This window comes from Epinephelus lanceolatus, chromosome 4, assembly GCF_041903045.1.
Source record: "Epinephelus lanceolatus isolate andai-2023 chromosome 4, ASM4190304v1, whole genome shotgun sequence".
NCBI classification, from domain to species: Eukaryota; Metazoa; Chordata; class Actinopteri; order Perciformes; family Serranidae; genus Epinephelus; species Epinephelus lanceolatus.
In genome coordinates, this window is record NC_135737.1 from 14,099,123 (window position 1) to 14,119,182 (window position 20,060).

General features: G+C 40.2%; 1 protein-coding gene across 2 annotated transcripts in view; it reads right to left on the reverse strand.

Annotated features, from left to right (window-relative positions):
• The window catches only part of ryr1b (ryanodine receptor 1b (skeletal)), a 106,441-nt gene that overhangs the window by 20,454 nt on the left and 65,927 nt on the right, over positions 1 to 20,060 (reverse strand). For both annotated transcript variants that reach the window (XM_078166919.1, XM_033630812.2), the window contains 23 exons: positions 18,992 to 19,052; positions 18,743 to 18,869; positions 18,539 to 18,647; positions 18,345 to 18,426; positions 17,954 to 18,084; positions 17,513 to 17,833; positions 16,547 to 16,787; positions 15,615 to 15,702; positions 15,423 to 15,515; positions 15,005 to 15,019; positions 11,310 to 11,480; positions 11,114 to 11,173; positions 10,879 to 11,013; positions 10,648 to 10,760; positions 10,440 to 10,536; positions 10,231 to 10,337; positions 10,088 to 10,139; positions 9,509 to 9,589; positions 6,207 to 6,306; positions 4,830 to 4,909; positions 4,576 to 4,652; positions 4,357 to 4,430; positions 3,873 to 3,890 (listed from right to left, as the gene is read on the reverse strand). In XM_078166919.1, the coding sequence (XP_078023045.1) occupies positions 3,873 to 3,890; positions 4,357 to 4,430; positions 4,576 to 4,652; positions 4,830 to 4,909; positions 6,207 to 6,306; positions 9,509 to 9,589; positions 10,088 to 10,139; positions 10,231 to 10,337; positions 10,440 to 10,536; positions 10,648 to 10,760; positions 10,879 to 11,013; positions 11,114 to 11,173; positions 11,310 to 11,480; positions 15,005 to 15,019; positions 15,423 to 15,515; positions 15,615 to 15,702; positions 16,547 to 16,787; positions 17,513 to 17,833; positions 17,954 to 18,084; positions 18,345 to 18,426; positions 18,539 to 18,647; positions 18,743 to 18,869; positions 18,992 to 19,052 (2,433 nt within the window). The remainder of the gene's footprint in view (positions 1 to 3,872; positions 3,891 to 4,356; positions 4,431 to 4,575; positions 4,653 to 4,829; positions 4,910 to 6,206; positions 6,307 to 9,508; positions 9,590 to 10,087; positions 10,140 to 10,230; positions 10,338 to 10,439; positions 10,537 to 10,647; positions 10,761 to 10,878; positions 11,014 to 11,113; positions 11,174 to 11,309; positions 11,481 to 15,004; positions 15,020 to 15,422; positions 15,516 to 15,614; positions 15,703 to 16,546; positions 16,788 to 17,512; positions 17,834 to 17,953; positions 18,085 to 18,344; positions 18,427 to 18,538; positions 18,648 to 18,742; positions 18,870 to 18,991; positions 19,053 to 20,060) is intronic.

A 20,060-nucleotide genomic window follows, 5' to 3' on the forward strand; every position in this document is an offset into this window, starting at 1 on the left:
TCACTGTGTTCACACATGATGAGCACAGTGATCTGAGGAAAAAAAAACATTGTACTGAACCATTTTACCCACAAAATCTAATGCAAATTATGATTTACTATTGCTATGCATTTTTCATTGGTTTTGTATAGATATATTCCGTTATTACTAAAAGGAACAAGAAGGTTCTAGCTATAAAACAATACACTGGTAAGTGTCTCCATCTTAACAAGTCATTTATATTCATTTTGAAACCTAAAATTTAATTTTTGGACAACAAGCAAAAGAATTCTGCCTTTTAGGCAAAATCATTTCACCGCTTCCAAATCAACTTAGAGTTCACAGTCATTGATGAAACCAGTGCAGTCATCTGTCCAGGTTTGGAAACATTATTTGTCCACCTGCCACTGTTAAAAGATTACCATTGTATTTTTGTCAGGTAGTTCAGCAAATCCAGCAGCCACATAACCAATATTTCACTGGCAGCTGGTGCTAATTTCCAACGCTGCATCTGCCATTTATAAATATAAAAAAATATTTTAACGAGTAATAAAGGCTAAATCTATCTAAACCCAAATGACTTGTTAAAACAGATTAAACAGTAGTCAGATTAGATTTGTAAATTAAACATCAACCTTGTAAAGAATCTGGTGAAATAATTTAATTTGACATTACACGTCTGTTGATACACACTTAGCACTGCAAAAGGCTCTAGTGAGTGGCAGATTTAGTTGTGAAATATCAGTGAGCAAAAAATCTTATCTAAAACAGTAAATGAAACATTGAGGGACATAGGCCTCTTTCATCGAGGACATTTTGACTTGACACATTTCGAAAAGCACACATGTAAAAAATGAATTGAATGATGGCTGAATTCCATTTTACTGCTTAGCTTTCAGGTCTCTGTATCGTGCATGCTGGCTCACTGTCACTCTCACTGAATAGAACAGAGCCATCATAAATGTTATTAGTAACACCTGTGCTTTACCTACTGTGACAGGTCAAAACGTCTGCTATGAAAAAGGTCTATTAATTACTATATTTGTATTGTATGCATGTTTGTATGTTTGGCTGTACACACATGTGCATTGCAGAAACAGTGAAATTGTAAGTACCAACACTTCATACCACTCCCCTGCTGTCAGTAGAGTATGTTAGTGAAAACCACAAAGACCTACAGGACCTACGGCTTCCACACTGCACCGTCCCCAAAACATTACCTCTGTCTAGCATTCCAGATACTTTTTATAGAAAACATCTAGTCAACAAAACTCAAATGGACAGCAGGTCAAACACTGGTCACATCACATTGAAATGGACATAAAACGCACAGATAAATGACGATAGGAAACCAGGGATAAACAAATACAACTGAGGAAACACCCACACATGTTTACAGGGAACACAGGGATAACTTCAATGCACACCGTCATGCAGGACAGATCTACTGAACTCTGTTAACTCCACTGAGCTTTGTATTGACGTCTGGGGGTATCAAACACTGAATACACACTCACATGGGAATTTTGGAATCAGCTTGTCAATTGCTTTTGTTGTCAGGGTGGAAGTACAAAAATGACAACTAATCTTCCTACAGGAAATATGTATTTCTTTTGATGTGTGGGTTATTTACTATGTAATTTTCAGCTGTAAGGGGTCTCTCAATCAAAACAATAACAAAAGATGGAGCAATGCCATCACTGCAGTCAGATTCTCCCAATTAGGGTTCCTTCAGTGTTCATTGTTAGGAAGTTTTTACTGGTTCACTGATTTATCCCCAGAGGTCTGAATAAAGGTGTTTCATGTTAAAATCAGTGTTTCTCTGATGTTGTTCAGCACCGCAGGGGCTGGAGCTAAATTGCTGCTAACGTTTGTTCAGCTTGTCTCTCTGATAACTTTACATCTGATGACTGAGATCCTTCATCCAGTTAAAACATACAGTTAAAAACGACCAAACACTTAAAAGTGTATTGAAAAAGACGTGGCTTAAACCTGGATAAAAAAAAATCAATTTATGACAGCTTCTGGCAGACGACCACAACCCTAACAATGTGCAAAGGGTATACAATGCCACTTACAGGCAACAGTGACCACATGACATAGACCATGATTGAAATTACAGATTTCTCTGGGTCTGAACATTGTTAGAAACAATTGGGATAATGTAAGTACACAGCTCAACAAAATATATAACATTGGTTTAGTTAAGACATTTCAATACGGAAAAGTTCTTTTTTTTTTTAAAGTTTTTGACTTTTGACTAAATTTACAGCTCCCCATTAGCAAGCCATCAAAAACTGTCAACTTGAAAAACCGTCTTTGTCAAATATTCACAAGCATGCACAGATTCAATCATGACAAAACATAAACGAAAACCAAACGTGGCGGTGCTGGCGGGTTGACAACGGTCACATAAAACAGAGTCGATTGACATGAGATTACATCAGTAACATTCTCACTATTCCGGAGATCAGCGATTCGATCCCTGGCCCCTCCAGTCTGCATGTCAAAGTGCCTATGGGCAAGATTCTGAACCCCAAATTGCTCCAGAAGGATATGCAATCAATGTGCCAATGTGCATGTGAATGATTTGATCAGATTAGATTCTGATGAGCAGACAGCCATCTTGCATGGCAGCCTCTGGCATCAGTGTATGAATGAGTTACATGTGAATGGGACATGAAGTGTAAAGCACTTTTAGTGGTTGGAAGACTGGAAAGGTGCTGCATAAATGCAATCAAATGCATTTATCATCTGCTACACTGCTAGCACAGTTTGAATGTTTAAAAAGGAGGTGTGCTTGGACGTAAATGGTGACACAAACGTGCCATGGGAATTTAAAAAAAAGGCGGATTTTTAAGATCAATGTATGTATGTCTTTTATTATGTACACTAAGTAATAGGCAGAGTATTGTGTACAAATAATATATTTAAAAGGAATTATACACGATGAGAAAATAGCTAGAAAGCTCTGTTCCATGAGTCATTTCAGCCTGTGTTTTTCTCTCTTATCGATTGTTATCTTGATTTTTTTTTTTTTTTAATCCAGTTATTTTTACCTTTATAATCCACCTTGTCACACATGAAACTCTGCTGACCTGAGTTTAAGAGGGCTGATGAGATTAAAGGGAGAGCCTCCGCTATCTTCCATAGGACAAAATGCTCTGCAGGATCGGCAACAAGCCTTTAGTTGTTGCACTTTTTACTTCAGTGTACCCTGTCGTACTGAAAAGATTGCATTGTTGAGTTTTCCAAACAACAACAAGGCCACATTAAATGACACTGCTGTGGTAAAGCAGGATTAAATTAAAGCGGTCAGAGATTAGGGACATTTTGGGGAATGTGAGGATTTAAATGCAGCTGTGCGGGTCAACCCTGGACATGTAGCCACGCAGGCAGTGAACCAACTACATTTCAATGATGCGAATAAGAGCAACGCAGGGCTTAGACAGTCCCTACTGCTGATGCAATTCATTTCAGAGTTTCTAGGACACGGGGTCATTGTGGGTCTCTATGATCTACTTAAGAAAACTGAGTGGGAGAAAAAAAACAAGGTTACTGCCTTTCCTTGCTCCCAATGATCAGTCACAAGACAGAGTGCCAGAGTTACAGTAGATCTGTGATAAGACACTCAAGGACGAAAATCAAACCTTACAATCACTTTTAAAGAAAAAGGCCAGATAAAAGATAGACAGATACATTAGCAAGTGTATCATTCCAATAAGTGACTGTTAAGTTTGATTTCACTGGGTCCTTGAGTGTGAAATGAAATGCATATTAAGGTCACAGCAAGAAAAAGACTAGTTAGGTGATTGAGAGCTAGGACAGAGAGAGAGACAGAGAGGACAGAAAGGAGAGAAAGGAAGAAAAGTAAATATAGAGAGATCATTTACCACGTTCTAGCTTCATATCTGAGAACCGTGAGAGCAGCAAATTGACGGGTGGACAAGAGCAAAGACAAGAGCATGAGGGGTGAAGGGTTCAAACGGGTAAAGCAAACCAAAGTTGGGAGAGAGAAAGAAAGAGAGACGCAGTGAGTCCAGAAATCTCATGGCTGTCAGTGGATGATAAACAGTTTCATACCTCAACAGTCAAAATCTTGTGACATATACAGGAGTGTCGCGGCTCAAACATTTTAAACACACCTCTGTGAAAACACACCTGCAACCAGGCATCCACAACAGGCACACCCAGACACACAAGAATAGACTACACACTGGAACTAGACACATGTCAGATTATATCACAAACCAATGCACGATGAAGTAGGAGAACAAAGATATGGCAGTGTGTGTGTGTGTGTGTGTGTGTGTGTGTGTGTGTGTGTGTGTGTGTTAAGATAATGAGTGACCATAAGAATCCGTAGACCCTACTCACTGGTGCCTTCCTCTGAAACCATCCCAAGTCCTTCAGCCTTGTTCTGTCTCTCAAAAGCATTCAAGTCCAAAACACTGTAAACATCAAACAGTCAGTTTAACTAAATACAATCGTACAGACTTCCAACCAGACCCTCTCTAAACATTGTTCAGACTAAGTGTTTTATAAACCTCAACACTAAAAAACAAGAGAGGTAAACAGCAAGTGTTCATTACAGACCTGCAGGTCTGCATGAGAGCCTGAACGCTAAGGAAGAATCCCACATCCTTTTTATCTTTCAGATAGTCCAGCATTCTCTGCACACATACAGGAAGACAAACAACATTTTCTTGAAAATAGAAGTGACAGTAAGTAGTGTTGTCTTTGGGCTGAACAATGGGACATTTGGTTGAGTTCTTTATTACAGCTAGCTTCGAATTAAAATATCATTTCTTATGTTAAATGCATGTAAAACTTTTGTAGGGTCTATTTACCTGCTGCACATCACTGTTGCCTCCATTGAGGATGGAGATTCCCAGTTTGAGTGTGGAAGAAACCATGGCTCCAGGTTCACCTGAAATAAGACCAGAAATTAATGGGAGTGCCGATGTGGAATGACACTCAGGTCTTTTACTTAAGTAAAAAAAAACAATAAAACAGTTTACGTATACTCTTACAAGTAAAGTCCTTCAATCTAAATTTAACTTGAGTAGAAGTACAAAAGTAATAGCAGCAATATTTACGTGAGCAAATATAAGCATTATGCAGAGAGGCCCATTTCAAAAATGATATAAATTGATTATTGATGCATTAGTGTGTACAAATCCCTTTGTGGTTGAAGCTGATAATAGTGGGGCTAATTTTAATTACTTTAGTGTATGTCATTTTTTAATTTATTAATCATATTTTGTATTAAAAATGCAAATCTGAAGGTAACCAGTAACCAAAGCTGTGAAATTAATGAAGAGCAGTAAAAAGTACACTATTTTCCTCTGAAATACTGTCAAGTAGAAAGAAAAAAGTTAAAAAATAGTAGCATAAAATGTAAATAGTTAATTAATGTACAAGCTACAATCTATAAACATATCTGCACATGTCCATGAGTCTGTAGGTCATGATACAAGATTTTGGTATCAGAAGCGTTCTGGTTTCCGTTTCTAGTCCGAGTAGTGTTGAGTAATCACATTTGAGTGACAGGTAGTCTGTCCAAAAGAGCAAAAGAGGCAGAAGACATTGACTGAACTGTAATCTCAGTACCATAAACTACTGTCTGACAACAATTCAGCTTTATATTAGCTTTTTTTGAAAAATCTGCATTTATGGCTCTTGCACCTAGACGCTTATCGCTGTCAGTATTAGAGTAAATGTAATTTGTTACTTTCGCCCTGGTGGTGTGCAACAATTTTTGATTTAACAATGAAATCAAAGTAGAGATAAATCCTCTCTGCCATCACAACTAATATTTCAGACATGACTGATCTAGTTTCCACAAAACTGTGCGTCTGTGTTGGGATTTTACAACATCACAGCATCTATTTACCCCAAAAGCCTGGGAGAATTATCGCTTCACTGCTTTTTAGCACTTTCATAATTACACTCCTCAAGGCAAGGTACAATATCAACATTTGTTTAGTATTTCAAACACCACTGATCTGATTTGGACTAAACCTGGAAAAGCAATGCCTCTCATGTCTCTCTCCTAGCATTCAACTTGCAGAGCTGAGGACAACTATAATACCTCTGCATCTCAAAAAATGATGCATTTGTTACAGACATCATTTATGCAGCTAAGATTAGGATAGCCTAAAGTGATGTCCACACAACTGACAAAACCATGTGCATGAGTGTCTATGTGTTGGTACAGCAGCTACCTTTACAGGCACTGATCATCTGCAGCACCATCTCTGCAGCCCCACGGTTGTGCAGACGGGACTGCTGGTACAGAAGCCTCTGTTTCTCCATCTCTTTTTCCTGTGGAGCAGAGGAGGAGGGGAAGAGCTGTAACCCTGCCAACAGGGACTGCACTGCCCCCCGCACTCATTCGTACACAGGCACACATCTTCATAACTCTGTCCTAATTATGACCATCCACTGACTGCACACACAGACATTTCTAATGGAGCTAAAGCTAATGACGACATACAAGAAATCTCAGTTTAAACTTTAATTACCAACAATATGAATCTAATTTTTGTTCACTGCAGACTAGAAACAAGAAGAAGCAGCTCACTAGAATTACATGATGATTTTGGCAGTAGTTAAATATATAAAGTTATATTTGACAAATAACTTCTGTATCTCATCAGGCCTGTCCTCGTAAGGTCACCAGATTTGGCACTTTTGGTATCTCCAGAGCCAAGATGGCATATAATCTTATTTTCATAAATGTTGAACTATTACTTCATATTCCTTTCAGGATCCTAAATTATCCTATTTAAAACACACACACTCTGTCTTGGCAATGGAAAGATGTTGGCTCAAGAGCTGGCAGCAGCACTGGCCCTTTATTCATAGAAATCTAAAACACTAAAACTCATCAACAGCCATGATCGAGATACGGGAACACACACACACATTCTCTTCCATTGGAACACAATGTGTATTAGTGATGGAGACAGTTATTCCAGCTCTTCACATCTGTCAGAGGCAGCAAACATTCAGTGTCAGCGAGTATTTCTTCCCAGAGCATACCACACATTTCACACATTCATAGGAGGAAGCAACAGTAGTCGTCTGAGTAACAAAGCATGCACATCCTGCTATCCAACAGTACAACTCAGTGTTGTCCTATCTTAAAGCCCTGGAGCTATGCTACCTGCAGCAGAATCACATGGCTCCTGCCTGTCTTTAACTTTAACCACAGGACACTACCTGTAAGTCTGTAAACTTGAGCTGAAATTAAGGCATTGTGTATAATTTCCTTATTTAGCAATGGACTATTGTAAAGTCTAAACAAGGGACTAGAAAAATTACAATTTTAGATTTACTTCCATGAACACAGTTTAGGAGTGGGACTTTTTTGGTGCCTAAAAATTTTTGCTGCTGACCCCCATCCACAGCAGTATATGGCTTAGCTTCTGTTTTGTCACTCCTGCTGCTTCTCCAAACTGGACTCTTTAATGATGCTACATAATACAGCACTCTATTTCTGCTGCTATACCAATATACTATACAGATATACAGTATAGCTGTATGAAAAACCATCCTCTTGATAAAAGAGGTTAGATTGAATTCACCCACTGCACACCACCATGCAAGAAGCCCCACCCAGAGCACCCAGAACTGAAGATACCCCTCCCTCCGCCCCCCTCCCTCGTAAGCCTGACTGTGTTTTGTGGGACATCTTTTCTCTACTTACAGAGGTTCTGCTCATCTTTCGAGCAAATTATGTGTCTTTGTGATGACTGAAAAGAGACTGTATGTAATTAAGGGCGTGGGTGTGTCTGGATGTGTGTCAGCATATGCCTGCTTGAGTGTGTGAGAGTGTGTGAGATTGGGACAGTGTATGTACGGCTGACTGTGCAGGCTTTTACTGTAGTCCTTGCTGAGCACAGAGAGGGAGGCTTGTTCAGAAGTAAAGACAAACAAAAATCAGTTACTTGTCAGTTGTTAGATTTCAAACTAGAGTTATCAGGTGAGCCCAATTAGCGGGTGAGTACAGGACGGTGTGAGTCGGGAAGTGGTTCAAGCCTGGGGGAGACTGACCACAGACACACAAGATCAGCACAAAAGATCTGGTTCTACAGTTAGGAAACCTGCTGCATGGCTTGGCTTGGTAATTGTTATCAGAGTTTCCAAAAATAGCTGCTTAATCAAGTCCTGGAAGACAATATTACATTTCTGAGCACATATCGTGTACCAAAAAGGAACAATGATAATGCTCAGTTGATGAAAATGACCCTAAATGAAAATCAGCATTAAACTCATTGAAGGGGTTCTTAAGGTACATTAAAGGATTCTCAGTGCAAACAGGTGTAATGCTGTCCTCCAGGAAAAGCCATCGATATCAATACCTACAAAATCGCAACGTCCAACCCTGGTCAAAACAAATCATTGGGCTATTTATTCCAGTTACCAGTCATACTGATTTTTGTTTGGTTTTTAAGGTGCTGCTGAGCACATTTGTCCATATTAACTGTGCAGCTGCACAAACGTTTTGCGCCAGCAAAGTGTTAATGGCACTGCTAAAAAATGCCTATTTTATATATTACTAGATCTGTTTACTAGGTGTGAGGGACTACACCATAATCTGTATCTGTTCAATCCAGTATATCATCTATATCTGTATGTGCACTCGGAATGACTGGAGCTTAAACCAGAAATGGGTGGGACCTAACCAGAAGTTGTTATTTTAAACCTAAAATTGATATTGATTGATCAGAAGTTACTGTATTTATTATCTATTAGAAAACCATTCACAGAACAATCTCAGGACTGAGCCTGAGAGTAAGAGATTAAGCACAGCTACCCAAATGAGGATTTTCCTTCATCCCAAATGCGGACGTTGACATTTTTTACTTGGATGATACTTGTCTGGATACTTGTTTCATCTGAGTATTCAGCTAAACCCTATGGTTTGGAACAGATGTGATTTGTACAAAAAAAAAAAAAAAATTGGGAAATTGATATTTCATATTTTCAAAAGACCTAGAAAAAAATCTTTTTATTTCTATTTTAGATTTAAGCTCAGCACTACACAATGTTTTTAATTTTATTTATTAATTTAACTGCCACTAAATGTATTTAAATAAGTATTATGTAGATTTGCTAAACCATACTGGGATGTGGTAATTTGCAGGAGACTTCGTCAGTCAGTCCCTAAAAATTCAGAAGACTCAGAGGTTTGCTTTGACCTGGGTTTCATTTTGTTGTCTTTAGCTGCACCGTCTCTCTGCACTCAAGTCATGCAACTTCGGAAATGAAACAAATTGTGTCTGCAACATTGATCCGACTGGTGGGTAGAGTCCAGCAAAGGCATGCACAGGTCAGTCCACCATAGCAGGAAGTTGACAAGTGGTGTGAGTGAATGAGAGAAGAGACAGGAAGAGAAAAGAGAAACTTTGTGGTGGTGGTGGGGGGGTGTGCCGAGTGTGATGTCGTGGTGTGGTCACTCTGCCCGGGGAGTTGCCTCTCTGCTGACTCCCCTGTCTCCCTTCCCCTGGTCCCCCCATACCATCTCTGTCTGTCGCACCTCAAAGGATGGCTCCTCCCCCTCCTGTTCTCCCCCTTCGTCCTCCTCACCAATGTGACAGCTCTGGAGGGGGATAATGACAGCAAGGCAGGGACTGAGTGCAAGATCACATATTTAGGAGTCTTACTCCAGATAGCACAATGTTTTGTGAAATAACAAATGAGCATGTTGTAAGATTTTCATTTTTCTCCCAAAAGGTGGACGGGAAAATATTCAACAATAAACTGTATTCTGATCGTGAATTGCCTCATTTTCTTGTTTCATTTTCATGTCTTGTAAAAGCTTAAATATTTATATGACTTAAAGATTCAGGCAAGCAAACAAATATACAGTAACGTTGGGTTTTAGTTCAATCAACCCAAACAGTTCATGCTGAAGGTAGATGTACTGGATACAATCAGCCACAACCCCATACTTTGTGCTTTGCAATTTCAATGTCTATTTCCAGTCTTTTAAAAATTAATATTCTATAATTTATCATGCACAAAAAAACACAATTTACATCTCAAGACATCGCGCTCAGGGCCCAAAGTTTAAGACACTACTCAATGATCATCTTACCTTTGCCATAATATCAGCATAAGACATATAGAGATGGTCAACGTCAAGTTTACTGTAACGAGAAAACACATCCCAGGAGTCAACAAGTCTCACTGTGGAACAGGTCACAACGGTGAGTTACAGAGGAGGCTAGATGCTCTTACGTCTTTTCTGTGAGAGCTGTGCGGCTGAAATGAAGAATCAGCTGATGAAGGGGGTCAGGCTTTGTCTCTGTCTCCTCTTCCTCTTCCTCCTCTTCCTCCATGGCTTTCTAATTATTGGAGATAACACAAAAGAGAATGAGAACATGCTTATGGAAAATATGCCATTAATGCCAATTACACGTCTAACAATTAAGAGGAAGATTACTTACTGATAAGTCATCAATCATTTTGTCCTCAAATGAGTAACCCTCAGTCTCTAACCAGTTGCGTTTGTAGGCGTCCAAGAACATGTTGGTTGCCCTGTGCCTGTAAGAGGAGAGATTGCTGAGACTTAATTCAGGAGGGTTGTAGCGGCTCATGTGAAGCCTTCTGATTCATTTATATACTTATTTTATTGAGTATGAAGGGAATCATTACGCGGGGATGTTGTACAGGGGCGTCATTCTGAAACAGGCCACCACAGCCCTGCGACGCTGTTTGGACAGCAGCTTGTGCCAAACCATTTTCTTTGACTTGAAGGGATGCTCCGTCTAAAGCAACAAAACATGTCTACTGAACAAATCTTTCCTAAAAATATCTCCCTTTTTTTTTACCTATACAGTCACGTGTTTCTGCTTGCAGAGCACTGGAGCTTGTGTCTATACTCACCACCTCAATGTGGTAAAGGACAGCAGACACCTCTTGGACCCTTTTTACCACCTTCTCAGGGTCCTCAGCATCTTCAGCTTTTCCAGACATCTCCTTATAAAGAGACATCTGCCAGCGCATAGCTGGGTCCTCCACCTGAAAACAAATATGTATAATGTGTGTTAAGATGTTTGCAAGGGAACTGGTATTTTTTTTGTCTTCTTTAAAATACACAACAATTAAATGGTCTACTCACCTTGCCTTGCAGATGCAGATTATTGTGCAAGAACTCCCTCACCTCTTCATCTGTGTCTTTCTACAAGGGAAGGGAACAAGATTCAGAGGACATTCACACTTTATTTGTTCACTCAAGACAATCATATGTAACAAAAAGTATTAAGTCAAACAACTGACACTGACATACTCTATAAATATAAAGCATTTGATTGTACCAGTGAGTATCTGATCTTGGCAAGATTGATGAGCTCCTGGTCTGCAGGAGAGCACATATTGAGGCCGATAGGAAGCATCTTCTTTAAAGCTGCTACGATAAGGGAGGTCTGTACAGAGTAGCGATCCCCCCGCCGCTTCTTCTTGGTACGCTCCTGCTCTGAGCCTCCAGACTAAAGACAGAGAGGAGTTCAGACTGATGCATCACTGTTAGATTTACAAGAAACTGCACCTCACACATCAAAAATGTCCTTTTCAGTAAATAATTTTATAGAAGCGTAAGAAGCTTTTGAGAATATTTAACAAGTATTGAAGTACTGAAATAACTCTACTTTTAACACAAAACATAACAGCTACTTACAGTGAAAAGTAACATTTTACATGATATCACAACATGCCAATAAAGTGAATCAACGGCTAAGTCCCTGTTTACACCTGGTATTAACATGTGTCTTCAGTGATGCTATCACAAGTAGACAGCTCTAAGTCTAGTGTGCACGGTGGTCCATGGTGATGTAGCATGCAGATCATGATCTCTGCTCTTGCTACATGTCTCCCACTACTGGCAAGGCAGAAGCAAACACCACCAACCTTCACCTTACAGCACCTCCCTGTCTCCACCACTATATTGCTCTCTTGTTCCATCAACCCCCAGACCTCAAGACACATTAAGGAAGCACTGGGTGCATTCACACCTGTACTTAGAGCTGTCCACTTGTGATGCCATTACCCAGGACGCATAGTAATACCAGGTGTAAACAGGGCCTGAGTGAAAGTAATATTTCATCAGCTGAAATCAGACAGACCAACTACTACATTTTCTTGTAAACATCAGCCCTTGGTGGTATTTCAGGTGCTGCATCAACTTCAGTCATTACACACAATGCAGCCTCACTGTTAGTAGTGCAGAGGCCAGACAGGGCACATCCTGTCCACTGGAAAGCACACAGAACAGCACAAGTCTATGGGGTCAGCTCCATTACCCTGGAGCTCTTCTCACACACTCCTGTCCTGAGGCTGCCAGTGCTTATTACTGACTGTTGTCTGGCGTCACAGCGACCTCTCTGCCTTCAGCGCAGGTATATGGGTACAAGCTGCTCTTTAGGCAGAGAGGCATTGTGATGATCAGGTAACAGAGGCTTACTCAGTAATGCCCATCTGATAGCCAAGGAGAGAAGGTTTTTTATTTATCTTATAACAAAAAAACATCAATCAAACAGCAATAAGATATTCAATGATTTAACAATTTAATGATGTCAATGAATTAGACATAGAGGGACGAGTCCAGTTAGTAAATATGATGAGAGGTGATGTTGAGCTAGCCTCAGTTTCCCCCGACATATGCTGCTGATGGACAAAGCGAATCTTAACCGTTAAAGCAAGGGATGGTATGGCTTTTTGGTGTAAAGTGGTAGTGAAAACATAGCCAGTGACAAAAATGAAAAAGAGAAGAGTCCCCCAGCGCAGGAATCTTTACCACAAAAGCTGAAAGAAATCCAAGCGTCAATAACAACATTTCAACATCACAGATGGCACAGTAGCATGGGCTCCACGATTGTACTCAACAGGTATGATCTAAAGGCAAACTGTTTATTAATCACAGAAAAATAGGGTGATGGTGCTCGGCCGCAGGAGTGCACACTCAAAATCACATACACAACTGCTCAACCGAGCGCCATGAAACCTCTCAGGCCACTATGATCTACAGCAAAGAGCTTTCATCAAGCCGCTCCAGACCCCGACTCACACATATACAAACACACACACAAACATTGAACATGGGGAAACTTAACATTAACATTAACATACACACATTCACACTCAGTATCACATAATCACAAATACTGTATGCCCCACTCACAGAAAACTCTCCTGATATAAGCAATTTCAACTAAATCTACATTATACACTATCATTTCACCCACAGATATCAACTACTCTCACACTGGTATTACTAAATATTGTAGTGAGTTCTCCGGATAGTAACTATGTGTTTTTAACCGTGTTAGGCCTGTCACAATAACTACTTTTGTTAGACAAAATATTGCCCCAGAAAAAATTGCGATAAATGATATTATTGTCATTTTGAGACCATTTCATGCCAGCATGAAAGCTAGCATAATAATGCAAGCACACCCTTTCAAAGAGCAATATACTTTTAATTCCTGCAACCCTGCGTCCTCATATGACGATTTTACAATTTGGGTTTGCTGCACCTTACATTTCATCTTTTTATGTGCCGTCTAGGGGTAGCAAAAGCCCAATACACTAATCTGTGTATACACAAGATGGGAGCCATCTCTTCCAAGTCAGTCTACAGCCAAACCCAACACAAAAGTGGACAAGGTACAACACCTGATCATATTTTATTATCGAAACTTATTCATGCTTAATAATATGTGTAGTTTGATATGGCTTACAAATTTGGCCAATTTTAATAGTAGTAACAAGCTAAGACTCTGCTAATTATGAAGTAATTGTTTAAGGGCATTGGGACTTTATTACTGCATTTTTGCAGCATTTCACAAAGGCCGAATAGGTGTGACTGGGGGTGGGCAATATGGCCCTAAAATAATATCACAATATTTCAGGGTACATTTGCGATACTCTTGACAATATGACATGTCAACCAAACAGTTTGCCTTTAAATATTCAGTAAAAACTAAACTAAAGTTATCTCTCATTTGTTTAGTTTGTAAACAACAACAACAACAGTAATTCAGAGTGAGAATCAGATTGTGTATACAATATTAATAGTACAATAAAATAAAATCTACCACAAATTACACATTTTAACAGTTTCTAACTACAAAAAAATGTACCCATAAATCTATAAATATAAATCAATAGGCGATTTCCTTCTCTTTTAGCAAAATCCTTAATGACTGAGTTATTTTTTTCCACCTGGACATTTATGCTCTGCTATTTCTCCTCTAATCATCACGCTGTAACCTGTGACAGGCTGTTATGCCACGATAACTACAATAACTTCACATATATGTAGTTTTGTGTCCAGCCACAAGCAGCACATAGGTTTACCTTACCAAAGGTTTATGACAAAATCACTTGACGACATCAGACATTGGAACCGGAATATTAAGAAAAAGTAATTTTTTTTTAAAAAGTAATCACCACCTGTTTATACAAGAAAGTATTTTAAATTATAGCACCTTTGTAGGAGCATCCCAAATTTACTTAGCTTAAGACTTAATACAAATTTGGCCGACAAAAACAAAACTAAGTGATGCGTCTTGCAACTAATAAACGAGCTTAGCGAAGCTCTGACAACACTGCAGTTACCTCCATAATCTGGCTGGCGTGCAGCCGGGGGTAGATGGCCTGAGAGGTGGGCGGTTTGCCATTGGATTTACTGAGTGGACAATGGGGTTATTGGAAGGTAAAACTGTAAAACGACAGACATTTTGGCTTGCTGCCAGGGGTCAACAAACATGCTTGTAGACACACCACACAATATCGAGAACAGCAGAATGATCGAGGTCATGTCAGTATACACCATACGATAACTTGATAATTATCGTGACAGGCCTAAACCCTGTACGTGTGTATGTATGTGTGTGAATATTGGGGTCCGTGTGGAAGAAGTGTGGTAATCCATGGGAGAGCTTGATGAAATGTCTCCCCAAAACTCAGGGTGCCATGCGATCAGCACAGCGCTCGTGCACAAACACAGTCTAACCTCTCCATCTCCGGCCTAGTGGCCCAGCGTCCAACCCCGACACAGGATATAAGGAGAAAGCACAGTTAGCGACACTCCTACTACTGCCTAAACACCATGTACTGCCACTTACATTGTCCTGGCAAAGGGTGCTAAAAGTTATGTAACAGCCTATTGCTCTAAAATCTCTAGATTGCTGTTTACCTGATGTTCTTATCCATATCAACTTAAAGGAAAGAAAGACAATAACAGCTGAGAGTGGATCAAGAGAAGTTGAAAACCTTTCCCGCTTGAAATGGGTGGTGTTAGTGAAATATTAATCATTAGAGTTTAGTTTTGTAATGTGTTACAGCTCGAGATATGGAGTAAGTGAATAAAACATCTAATTAGGTAAAAGGCTATGTTTCTCTTGGCTGTTTGCCTGCATTTTTGCTCTCACCTTGCTCATCTTGCTCTTACTGTCTGCAGTCAGGAAGGACATATTGTTGATCTCATTCATCACCACGAAGTTCTGCTCCTCCCTCTTAAAGTTCTATGATCAATAAGACAACAACAACAAAAATGTTAAATGGCAAAGGGCAGATGAAAATCCAAAAAAAGAGAAAAGACCACAGAAAACAGTAAGACTTACATGGGATTTGGACCAGAAAATGAAAACCTCTCCCACCATCCTAAAAAGCTCTTCTGCATCTGGGTCTGGACAGGTCAACCATCTGGCCCTAAAGACAGAGATATCAATGGATTAACTAAAGCACATGGATCAAACTCTGTGAGTCCTGGCAAAGGGGTCGGAAAAGGTCATACCTTATTTTATCACAGCTGACCAAAATAGGCCACTTCTACAGACACTGTATAGCCCTGTATACTGACGACATGATCCTTTCATTTCTAATCCAGAATAACCACTCTGCTTTGGTGGATTGAATTATTTTTTCAGGTTGTTTTTTTCCCTAGCTTTAACTTTCATGAAGTCTGAAGCTTTGCCACTGGAAGGCAAATAAAAACTGGCCATGCTGGTGATGTCAGTTTCAGCACTTAGCACTTTTATTGTAAAATATATTGTGGTTACGTTTCCACACCAAAATACAGTAATAGCGTGACCATCAAAGTCCTCTTAAAGGTATAACTATGCAGGATTGTCAACCACTGTTTGTAAACATGCTCGCCAATGAAAGCAAAAGTAAAAGCCAATCCCAGATTCACTCTCGTTCAGTGTTACATCTTACTATATTTGCATTTTTTCAGCCCCGACCTCACCTCAGTGCTGTGGGGATACAAGAAAATACAGACAGAGGGAAGAATCGATACAGAAAAATACACTGCAGCACACTTCTAGTGGGTCATAAGTGATGATTGAGAGTGATTATTTCTGTATGAGCCATTGTTTTTTAGGAAAATCCTGCATAGTATATCTTTAAAGAAAAACAGTGCTCACTGAATGTAACTCATTCAGGACACAAGTGCCAATGAATTTTTAAACCGTTATACTGACAATATAAAGCAATAGTGCAACAACGAACAAAGTGTTTTTAAATTTATCATGTCATCAGTGAGTTCAGCTACCTGTTATTGTCCACGTAGCGGATGAGCAGCGGGTAGAGGGCATACAGATCCCGACAGAGCACAGCGAACTCATCTCGGATGGTCCCGTTTTCACTGTCCACTTCTGTTTTGCCCTCCATGCGCAGCTGCTCCTCCTCGGCCACCACCTTCCCTGAGCGCTTCTTCAGTTTTTCCATAGTGGGGATGAAGTGGGATTTAAGCATCTCTGGTTTCGCCCTGCTGACAATGGGCTGGGCGAACACTGGACAAGTGGTACAAGGGAACCAACTGTCATTAGCCAAAGTAAGAGTGAGCAGAGTTTTCTCCAAATATGAAATGTACAAAATGTGAAAAAGTAGTTGTCTATACTCTATATTACACACACTGTTCTTATATGAAAAGTAAGGAGCACTATCAAAGCATATTTAAAGAGGACCTATTATGCTCATTTTCATACTTGTATTTTGGGTTTCAACTAGAATATGCTTATGTGCTTTAATGCTCAAATAATTTATTTTCCTCATATGCCTGAATATACATGTATTCATACTGTCTGAAACTCCTCTTCAAATAGCCCAGTCTGCTGTGATTGGTCAGTGTTACCAGGACTCTAAAAAAGTATAGCTCCACTTTTTACCATGAAACATCACCAAGAAGTGCATCTCAACTAAAATCTTCCCAACTGGACATTTTCCAGCAGGAATATGATCCGAATTTAGGGAGAAGTTAACAGCATTAACAAATATTACATGTTTTCCTGATGTTAGCATGTAGCAGGAGGGAAAACACATAATAGGTCCAATTTAAGAAGTTTGGAAACCCAAAACCGCAACATTCATGACTGATTGAAGTTGCCTGTCAAGCAACAACCATTGGTGGTGCAATCACAGAAGCCCACTAGATAACCGTCATCCACTACGGTCGTTAGAAGATGTCTCACATCACCTGAAAGCCTTGTAGCTGATTGTGAAACGTCTGCTCACTGACCTGCCAATCTCTTCATCCAGGAGGCCTCATCTATACCCAGGTTGTTAACCACAATCTTCATGATACTACCCAGCAGCTGGTTAAGGTGCTCAGAGGTGATGGAGGTGCAGAGCTGGCCCTCCTGCTCTGGGAAATTCTCTGGGCCCCTCTCCCACCAGCGTGGGAGGTAGTTACACAACATGGGCAGGGTGATCTCAATCACATGAGGCATTTCTGTGTAGCGAGCTCCAGACTCTGCCAGGTCATGGATCTCCTTCATCAGGATCTCCAGCTCTGGGATGTCAGGACACAGCTCCTCCACTCTGTTGGGAAGACCCAGAACTGAGGAAGGAGAGGGAATAGACATTAAATAAAAGGTAAGGAAACAAGTGATGATTGACAAATTTGAATTATTTGATAAACAAAATGTAAGGGTAGAAAAACAAAGCATAAAAAACGCACTTGTTCTCTCTCTGGGAGTCTTGGTGGTGTAAACAGAAAACATGTTGAACTCATTCAGTTCTGGCTCAAGGAAGGCCACTGGCATAGCAGCTGCTAAATGGGCTAAACACTCGCCAAGAGCTGGTCTCTGTCTGCACAGGAGAAAAATACAAGAAAATCTTAATGCTATGTCAAAAATAATGCAGAACCAATCAATAAAAGCATACATACATATTGTTTTTCTGTTAAAGGCTCTGCAGTTTTTCTTGTGAATCACGGGTCTAAGGACAGAGGGTCTCGTATGTTGTACAAGCTTCTGATTTTGAGCTATAGACATTTAATTAATTTGACTTGATGATCAAAATCCCATATAAGTGCAACTTGTTGAAGAAAACTTGTTTTCTCTACTTACTTTTCTACATGGGGAGTCTTCACTGTGCCCAAAGAGTAGATACTGCACATTAAACGATAGCAGGATATTTGCAGGTCGTCCACTAAGGAGAAGAGAGGCATTGCATTAGCTTTGAGTCTGCCCTTAGTGCCACTAAAACTAGAGCCACGAAGGACAAGTAATGAACCATTAAGTCAGCAGAGGGAAGGACTTACGCATGACATCATCTCCAAACTGATGCTGGGCGATGTGGTCAAACAGGGAAGTGAGCACTGGCAACAGGGCACTGGTTGTGTAGCTGATGTTTTGGGATACACCCTTAACCTAAGGGAACACAAGACAAACACACAGAAATCCAGATATCAGCTCATGCGGAAGGTTAACATGCAAAAACAATGCAGTAGGGTGCTGTCTCTGACCTGGTTTCGACTTGACACTTTGCCTAGTTTCAGATTTTCAACCATCTTCTCAATGTCATCTGCAGCACTCTCAAAGAACTGACGCAGGACAGCCTTAACAATCTCAGGGCCAGATTTCATAACAGTCCTTGAAAATAAGGACACAAAAAAAGTCAAAAAAAGATATATATAACCTCAGATGGTTTGTTTCCATTTTCTGTCTGCTCGGGGTTGTGCTTAGGATGCAATATACACAAATTCTGAAATTACCTGGCATCCAGTGATCGTGAGAGGATGTGCAGACAGTTTACCACTGCACCTGCATCTGTTCCTGAAAACAGCACAACAAAGATTTGTTTTGTTAGGTGTCCTACATTAAAAATCCACTTTCTATAACAGTCAATTTATTATTCATAAGTTATTCATAACAGGAGTCTATCTTAAAAGCACTCCATTAAAAACAGAGAACAGAACATACAGTTACAGTAGCATGTGTTAATAAAACAACAACCACACTCAAATCACATTAAAACCATTCATTTTTTTTACTCACCACAGATACTGTTTCATACATAACTGAGGCAGCTTAAAGCTTTGGCAGGAACATAATCGTGGGCAACAAACCTCAAGCATTTTGTAATTCAAATGGACCGAGAAAACACTAAACTGCTACACCTCTTCTTGGCTCTGTTTTCAGGCTTTAGACAATCTAGACTGTGACAGGAGACTTTGAGCAATCATAGGTCATTTCAGGGATAGGACGTGCTTGAAAAAAGCTTGTGTCAATATCAGCAATGTGTTTCAGAGATTAAGTGAAAATGTTGCTAATAGTGTAGCCTTCTGCTTAATAGAACTACATGCTCACAGTTGTGACTTTATGTTTGCATACCTAACAGTAGCTTGAGCCTCAAACCCCAGTGTGTCCTCTGCTTAACTACAGACCACCTCACCAGGAGGAGAGCAGACAGCAGCTCTGGACACTGTCCCCCAGTCAGCAGCCAGAGCAACCCCCGAATTCAGCCTGCACAAACCCCATCTCCAAGGGGCTGGACAACCCCAACCCCACTGCATCGCCAAACTTTCCACTGCTGCCATTAAACAGGTTAGATCTGATGCTACCACTGGCTACCAGCCTGCCCTGACACCCGGGACTGGGGGGAGTTCACACTAGCTGCTATAGCTGCCGACCAAAGGTCCATCTCCCAACTGCTCTCCTCCTGGGGAAGCAGTCCACAGTGGTGTAGAATGAAGCACAGGGACCGTGGGGTGGTTAGCTAGCTAATTCTTTTCTCATTTGTGGTCTGATACAGAGGGAGAGAGAAGGGCAAGGAGGAGCTAA